Source organism: Calidris pugnax, unplaced genomic scaffold (genome assembly GCF_001431845.1).
Source record: "Calidris pugnax isolate Ruff unplaced genomic scaffold, ASM143184v1 scaffold225, whole genome shotgun sequence".
Taxonomy (NCBI): Eukaryota; Metazoa; Chordata; class Aves; order Charadriiformes; family Scolopacidae; genus Calidris; species Calidris pugnax.
This window is the reverse complement of record NW_015091072.1, coordinates 387,389-395,808: the sequence shown is the minus strand read 5'-3', so window position 1 is coordinate 395,808 and position 8,420 is coordinate 387,389. Positions and strand designations below refer to the sequence as shown.

General features: G+C 49.1%; 1 protein-coding gene across 2 annotated transcripts in view; it reads right to left on the bottom strand.

The window, feature by feature from the left end:
* Positions 1-732: 732 nt before the first annotated feature.
* Positions 733-8,420, bottom strand: part of MLF2 (myeloid leukemia factor 2) — an 11,361-nt gene continuing 3,673 nt past the window's right edge. Inside the window, exons 2-9 of one of the 2 annotated variants that reach the window (XM_014957159.1) lie at positions 8,205-8,278; positions 6,098-6,224; positions 5,592-5,627; positions 3,262-3,315; positions 2,715-2,840; positions 2,217-2,376; positions 1,889-2,129; positions 733-1,340 (exon numbers count right to left, since the gene is read on the bottom strand). In XM_014957159.1, the coding sequence (XP_014812645.1) occupies positions 1,951-2,129; positions 2,217-2,376; positions 2,715-2,840; positions 3,262-3,315; positions 5,592-5,627; positions 6,098-6,224; positions 8,205-8,254 (732 nt within the window). In that variant the 5' untranslated portion in view covers positions 8,255-8,278 and the 3' untranslated portion in view covers positions 733-1,340; positions 1,889-1,950. Of the gene's footprint in view, positions 1,341-1,888; positions 2,130-2,216; positions 2,377-2,714; positions 2,841-3,261; positions 3,316-5,591; positions 5,628-6,097; positions 6,225-8,204; positions 8,385-8,420 lie in introns of those variants that run through there. The other variant, XM_014957158.1, reaches the window with a different exon arrangement.

Below are 8,420 nucleotides of genomic sequence, written 5' to 3'. Positions count from 1 at the left end.
GCAGCACATGTAAACTCTGCCCTGAGCCTTCTGGGGTCAAATTCTGCATCTGGTTTTCTGGGCAAGATAATCAGTCCTGTGAGGTCTCTGTCCCTCTGTTAGTGCCCAGATGTACGTACAGCATGGGGATGAAGAGCAAGATCCCAGCACACCACTTCCAAGTTGTGCATCAATTTTCTGCCTTCTTTTCCAAGTAAGTTGATGAAAAGGTTTAGATAAGAGCACATGCTGGAGCAGGAAACTGGCCCATGAACCCGGGAGATCTTCCCTAGTCCTGTATTCCTAGTGCCTCTTGAGTTTCACCCAATACTGAAGAAGTTAAGAAAAGGTCATTCGTAACAACATCAGGCTCTGTTGCAGAAAAATAATGAGGAAAATAATGGAAATATTCCCTGGCCACGCAGGTGCCCCAGAGGCTCAGTTCAGAGCTACACAGACGACCAGGCAGCAAGAAAGACCAACCCCTCTCCCTTGAGCAGCAAAACTACAGTAATTAAAGGGTATTTTTGCAAACAGTGGGTTCTTGGGTCTTCTTTCACAATTTCATTGTTGAGCATTATCTCACTTTGTAACTATATAGGAAGGCTATAAGGGTATTTTCTATAAGAAAATAAAGCCTTTCAATTAAACACCAAGTTTCCCCTCAGCAATTACCCAAGGATATGAAAGAAGTTACTTAATTCTGTGGCAGGTACAACTAGGTTAGCTGAAGGTAAAGACCGATCCAACAACTCTTTACAGTTTGTTTCTTTATTCAGTAAACATCTAGTTACAAGTTTCACAAATTAAAAAAGTGGGGGAGCTGATTGAAGAGGGGTCGGGGGAGAGGAGGGGGGGCCCACAGGCTGATCCAGCTTTTGTTCTGCTCCTCCCTTCTCTAACGCACACACCCTTCTGCTTCTCCACAGCTGCAACCAAGGAGCAGGAAGGGAATTAGAAGCCCCTGTCCCGGTGAGGGGACGGGCACGGGGGTTCTAGCAGAATTCCCTCACATTTCTTTCACAGGGGACTAAACACAAAACTTCAGAACCAGCCCAACCCAGCACAGAAAGAGCGGAAAGGATGGAAGAGGCAAGGTGGCAGCTCCTCATGCCCACCACTACTGGCAGAAAGAACAGAACCGAGGGAGAGCAGGAGGGGAACGGGCAATTAACGTGTTCCTCACACATCGGTGAGATTCCCCACGCCCTACCGCAGCACCCAAACGGGGCAAAAAAAAAGAGCAATGCAGAAGATTAGTTGCTTTGTTTCAATTCTTAAAGTGGGAGGGAGGTTAATACTAAATTTGAGGAAGGTCCAAGTGGTGCTTTGAAGGGGCTTCAGAGTTTCACTGTCTGTACCTGGGAGGAAGGGAAACGGAGAACATAAAAAGAGTAAGTGGTGACTGGAAGGCAGCACAGAAGACAGATAAAGACACGATGTCTAGACATTAAAAAAAAAAAAAAGGGGAAAAAAGTCCCTTTTCAAGCACTAGATCACATCCTAGTGAACCCTATTGAAAACACAGGAGAGCAGACACCAGCACTTAACTTATATTTCAAACTGGATTGACAGCAAATGGTCCCCAAGTTCTATACAATGACAGTATAAACACTCCACAGATTGTGATCCTACATCATTTCATACCATTCCAACCATCAGTTAAGGCTGACACCAGACGTTTTTGGCTGATGACAAAGCTAACTTAAACAGCTTCCCCGTTCCCATTCACAACACTATTTTCTCAAAATTCTCATCTTCCCCGCTCCCTAGATTAAGTTGGGAAAACCCATTTCCAACCAACACTTCAAAATAATGTAAGATAGAGGCAATGAAAAAAAATATAATCGTATGGCTAAGAGGCAACCGCGCGGCGGAAGGTGCGGAGAAAAGCTCGTTGAAGACTTACAAGAGCGTGTAGGTAGATTTGGGGGTGGCCACGCTGCACCCCCCACAAGGTCTGCTCTGGGTTCACCAGTCATACCGACGGGACTGTCTGGAGGGAGAATCCTCAGGGCCCTGGATGGCGAGACGAGTCCCCTCAGCCCGACGGCCGCCGCTGCCCTCGTGGCGTCGGTAATCCAGCGCCCGCTGCGGCCGGAAACGAGATGTCTCTCGCCTCCACTCGTCATCGAAGGCGGCTGCGTCGCCTGCATTAAGGAAAGAGAACAAGCTCAGGATGGGGAGGAGGTGGGGTTTGCTGGGAGGAGGAGGAGGAGGACACGGGCAGCACTCACTTTCATCCATGTTGATGTAGTCCTGCCTCTCCTCCTGGTCGCCCGTGCGATGGTTGCGGGATCGCTGCATGATGTGGGCCCGCTCCCTGATGTGGTGCCCGATGGACATCTGTTCCAAGCCGCTGTCCGAGTCCCTGACGGTCCGTCTGGTCTCACGGATCTGAGGGGAGATACCCCCTGTGGGATGGAGGTTTCCATCCCTCCTCCCAAGCCCCAGCAGGCACTCTCGATCCCTGCCTGCAGCGTTTCAGTCACGTTGCACCCGCCGCCACTCCCAGGATGTCAGACGCGACATAATGAAGAGGGATAAATGGATTCCCCCCCATCCCCTCCCAGAGGCCTTCAGTGAGTCACAACACATTCCTCAAACTACAACCCACTGCGAAGCACAAGTGCTGTGGGTGGCCAACGCTGAGCCACCGAATGAATGAAGTCTGTCCACCCACAGCAGAACCACCAGCCTCCTGCTGGCAACAGGCACTGCGGCCCCCTCCTTACCCCGCCAGGCGCCGAACGCATCTCTGAGGTCTCCTGATAGACTTTGGGTCCATCACCCAGGTTGGAATAGGAGATGACAGTTGAGGAGGTAAAGGTCTGGCAGTTAGCACCACTTGTCATATGCTCCTGCAACAAGAAATGGGGGATGGTATAAAGAACAGGAGGGAAGAAGAGTTGGCAGGTAATTTTCTCTCTATACAACAAAGTAGGAAAAAATTACAACAGGAAGAATAGAATCTCCATGGGTCCATCCTTCTGGAGAATACGTCTTCCCCATGAATTAATTCTTGTTTCTTGCTAAACAAGTCTACCCCCCCACTTCCTTTCTCACCCATCTCTCCCCCCAGCGCTCAAGAGGGTTCGCCTCAGGAACAAGCTCTCTACCACCAAATCCTGGTCATGAAGCAAGGCTTACAGCCTCTGCCACCGTGGCAGCTTGAGCACAAACCAGACCAAAGAAGCACAGTGAGATCTGAGACCCTAGAGGGCACGGCTGGAGCACCCTCAGTAACCCCCTGATACAGACTGGCTTATGGAGGGTTCTTACCATGTTTCCAATCATGTCGTTCATCATCCCAAACATATCTATAAAGCCACCTGCCTGATGAAAAGGAAAAGAGAACAAAAGCATGGTCAGTTTGGAAAGATAGTTTGCTGTTCTTCTCCCCCTCTATCTGTAAGAGACAAAAAACTGCTGCCTAAGAAGAAAAAAACTTGTTATTTTCCCTTTCTTTCAGTAGAGCAGCAACATCCCACGATTTGGGGTTGCTGTTCTCTCAGGTTGCACTGCCCTGGTGTTCTGGCTCTCCAGATCTCTGGATACGGCAAAGGTTGTTCTTTTAGTTTGGCTCTGGTTCCCGATGCACTGAGGTTTGTGAGTCCAGGCACTCGGCAAAGTGGAGAGAAGAAATCTCAGGTATGCACTTACAGTGTTCTTAACTATGAGACAGTCATCCTCGATGACGTTTTCAGCTCATCACCGTCAGCTCTTAATTTAAACCACAGCAAAGTTTCCACTGATTGTACTCTTTCTAACATAATAACAAGTTTTCTTATTTTCCCTGCAAACACCTGACTTTTTAATCTGTAAACCTAAAGGCTGCAGTTATACACTAGGCCAGCAGGTCTCACAGGTTAATTGTGCAATACGTAAACAAAATTACTATGTCAGTTTAAACTTGCTGATTTTTTTTGTTTCCTCAAGTAGCCTCTTGTTCTGGTTTTCGGCAGAGCAGTACTCACACGCCAATGTTATTATCCTTTGAAGTCTATCTGCTTGTATTCTTATTAATCCTCCTCTGAGCTACAACAATTCAGGGACGCCAAGTCCCTTTCACTGAGGCAATCCTGCAGAGCAAGGCGGCTAAAGTTGCTGGATCTGGGATATAACCTATTTCCACTGTATTATTTTAGTAGATGAGGGAGATCAGCCCGCTGTTCCCACATACGCACAGTCATTCTCATTCCAGTCCTGTTCACCTGAACTATTTTGTTGGCTTTTCCACCCGACACCGTTGGCAAGAGAGGTTCAATAATTGTCTCTGCCTACTGATGGCTAAGTTGTCACAGGTCCTCCATTACTTCCAAACAGATCCACAGCTTCTTTTCAGACATATGAGGTTATTATCTGCTCTTCCTGGATATTAACTGTCCCAACTCCTGTGAAATATTGTGCTGTAACAGCTTTAGGGCTCCTCTCTCTCTTTGGAGAGCTGGGCAGAGAGAAACCTGATGAACTTCAGTAAAGGCAAGTGTAGGGTGCTGCACCTGGGGAGAAATAACCCCCTGCACCAGTACGGGTTGGGGGCTGACTTGCTGGAGAACACCTCTGAGGAGAAAGACCTGGGAGTCCTGGTGGACAACAGGATGTCCATGAGCCAGCAATGTGCCCTTGTGGGCAAGAAGGCCAATGGCATCCTGGGGGGCATCAGGAAGAGTGTGACCAGCAGGTCGAGGAAGGTCATCCTGCCCCTCTGCTCTGCCCTGGTGAGGCCCCATCTGGAGCACTGTGTCCAGTTCTGGGCTCCCCAGTTCAAGAAGGACAGGGAACTGCTGGAGAGGGTACAGCAGAGGGCTACAAAGATGATTAGGGACCTGGAGCACCTCCCTTACGAGGAGAGGCTGAGGGACTTGGCCTTTTTAGTCTGGAGAAGAGAAGGCTGAGGGGGGATCTGATCAGTGCTTATAAATACTTAAAGGGAAGGTGTCAAGAGGACGGGGCCAGTCTTTTTTCAGTGGTGCCCAGGGATAGGACAAGAGGAAATGGGCACAAACTTGAACATAAGAAGTTCCATCTAAACATGAGGAGGAACTTCTTTACTTTGAGGGTGGCAGAGCCCTGGAAGAGGCTGCCCAGGGAGGTGGTGGAGTCTCCTTCTCTGGAGATACTCAAAACCCGCCTGGACAGGTTCCCATGCAACCTGCTCTAGGTTGGAGTAGATGGTGTCCACAGGTCCCTTCCAATCCCATGTGATTCTGTGATCTGTGATCTCTGGGCAAGGTACAAATATAACCTCCCCGCATAAGCAGTGTTCGAATCCCTCCTCTAAAGCAACTCATAGACCAGATTAAAACATCGCAGTGGAAACAAGAGAAAGGCCTGAAGTCATATAGCAACCCCACGAGAGAGGTTCAAGAGGAAACTGCTGCCTCCAGTTTCAGTTCAATACCCCCTCCTGTACTCTGATTACTATAAATCTAGAGCTCGTTCTGCTCTCTTCACATCTTCCCACCCTCCCTGCCTGTTAGGACAGATAGGTGGTCTTGCTCACAGATGGCTACATTTTAGCACCGGTTGCACAGAGCGCTGATGAATCGCAGTATGAAGCTACTATTTAGAAAGCCTCTAATTTGACCCAGAAAAAACAGAGAACTTACCATGCCGAGCATCCCAAAGGGTGAAACAGCTCCTGCCTGCCAGGACAACAGAAAAACAGAACAGAAAATGACCTTGCAACAGCCAAACACCAGATTCTCCTCAGAACACCCTCGTCCTTCTCAGAAAGAGAATTGGGAACACTCAGGCCCAACAGGCAATTCAAGAAAGTACCCCACAGCATCATGGCAGTTCAAACCATACCCACTCCTAACAAACCAGACAGAACGTGATGCTCCTTAATTTCTCCCAGTTATATTGATTTATGGCCTTGAAAAGTAACACGTATCCCTTCCCTTCCTCCCATTCAACTTACGACACAGTGGTGTTCAATTTATCAATGCACGTGGAGTGAAGAAAAGGACAAGCAAGGCACTGTTTTAGAGATTAATTCTGTGCTCACCACTCCACGTGAAGGCGAGGGACGTGCCCAACCCAGTGATGGTGGAGGACAGGAGTGAGCGAGACAGTTTAAGCAATCCCACCCTGTCCCCAGCCCCGCTCTCACCTGCATCCTACGTCCAGCCTGGCGAGCCCCAGGTGTGGTCCCATCCGTGATGCCAAGGAGGGGGCCAAAGCCAAAACTTCCAGAAAGCATGCGGTTCATGTGCTGCCGGTGGATGGCAAAAGGGTCCCTTTGGGAAAGGTTGAGAGAACAACGTTGAGGAAGGGATGACAGAAGACAAAGCCCCGCACAATCCACCCGTTCTGACTTTGAGTTTCTCTTATGTAACCGGACATTCCTTTCCAAGCTGAAAAATCCAGAATCTCAAGAACCCAGTGTTGCTTATGGTGATCCTTGGGGCTGGAAGGGACCTCTGGATCCCATCTTATTTCTTGTAATAGAAGGTATTACACCGCAGAACTCCTCTCAGGCACTAACTGATGTCTGTTCAGAAGTAGTTCAGGGTCCTGCTCCCACTAACGCTTTAGGGCTGAGCACGGCCAAGGCCATTCCAGAACCTCACTGCTCTAACAGAGGAAAGCCTCTCCTCAGATACGCAGTTCAGGTGCCACCATCACTTCATACTCATTTTCTCTTGTGCCATCAAAACCCTTTACGTTAACAGCTTTGCGAAACAATCAAACCCTTCTAGATGAGCAGTTCTTCATTCTGCAGGGAGGTGCACTAAGATCCTCCTGGCTGCAAAGAGAGGACTACACTTAATGGGACCGGAGAGCACGCGATCCTAGATAATTGCCCTCTCACCCCTCCACAGACACACACACAAACTCAAATCCAAGACCGAAACCTCCAGAATAGACTGTATGGCCTGACACTGTGTGACGTCCCTCTGCCCCAAGTAATCTTCATCTGCTATTTTTCTACAATTTTATGTGTACACCTGTCAAGAGGGTGAGACCCCGTTCAGCTTTTGCAGATTTGAGAGGAAAGGGCAACAATAACTGGGGTCCCTAACTGGCTTTCCTTCCCTTCCTTCTTTTGCAGCCTTCACATTGAGGGCTCTACGCACTCACACATACTGGAAGAACAAGGAGAGAGTAAGGAGAATAAGGACAAATGGTCACAGAATATAGTGGCCACAGTTAAAAAAGTCTGGGAAATACCACAGGATTTCTCTACACAGTGTAGAGTCTGCACTTATCCCTCATGAGCGTTAATAACCCCAACAACACAAAATATTCCTGAGATCACAAAAGCACCTACCTACCAACCAATACTTTCCTGTCTCTACTGGAAATGCTTCCCATAATAAAAGGTAGACTCATACCTGCCACATCAAGAGGACACAGTCATTCTGTGACTAACTAGCACATCACGGGCTCCTCTCCTGGTAGTTTGGTTAGAGACAATAAGATTCTTGCTTGTTACTGATTTTATAAGCAAAAAACAGGCTTTATTCTCCTACACAAATTAATTCCCCCCAATTTCTAGTAGTGCCATGCTTAACATAATCAAATCCTTACTGTATTACAGTCTATTCCTTATCTGCTTTGGCAAGGGCTACCAATTTAGTTTCACTGCCAAAATTTATCAATAGCATCCAATTCCTGGACTGCGGACAGAATCAAAAACATTCAGTAAAAGGAATCCCAAGAAGAGTTCTTGGGACCTGCGTTAAGATTTCAAGACTCGTATTTCAAAACTACTTGTTGTCTTCCCTTTACTTAGTTCCTTCCAACTTGACAACTGCTTTAGCAGCCTTCTCCAGCTCCATTAACGATTTCCTGTGCAGAACAGCAACAAACACTGGAGGGAACAGCAGATTTTATCTACCCGAACCGAAATCCGCCTTTGCATCAGGGAAAAAAAAAAATAAAATAAAAAAACCTTACGCAAAGAGAAAAATTATGCATTCCAGCCCTCTCCTCCTCAGGCAGCTGCAATGCCTTTTGGCCTACTTTATTTAATGACGCTTCCCTCCAAGCCCAGGTTCTATTACAGGAATGGGACCAACGCGAACCAGGTTATTCCCTGCGCTGCCCCTTCTCGGTGTTTGCCCCCAGACAGGGGCTGGCGCTGCGGTGCTTCCCCGCAGCCCACAGGGCCCTCCGCCCGCCCGGAGGGGGTAGGGCTCACCCGGTGTGACCCCCCCCGAGATGATCGGTGCCATCCCACCCCCCCTCCCAAGGGGCTGCCCAGCCAGACTCACATGGCAAACATGGGGTCCTCCGGCTCGCCATCCCTCATCAGCCGGAACATGCTTCCCTCGGTCGGGGGCGGCCTCTGCGGAGGGGAGAGGAGGGGTGAGGCCGGCGGAGGGGCGGGGGAAGGGATAAACAGCCGAACCGCCCCCCCCCGCTCCTCCCGCATCGCCCCATCCCGGGGCGGGCGATGGCAGCGCTCCTCCCGCCGCGCCCTAGGCCGC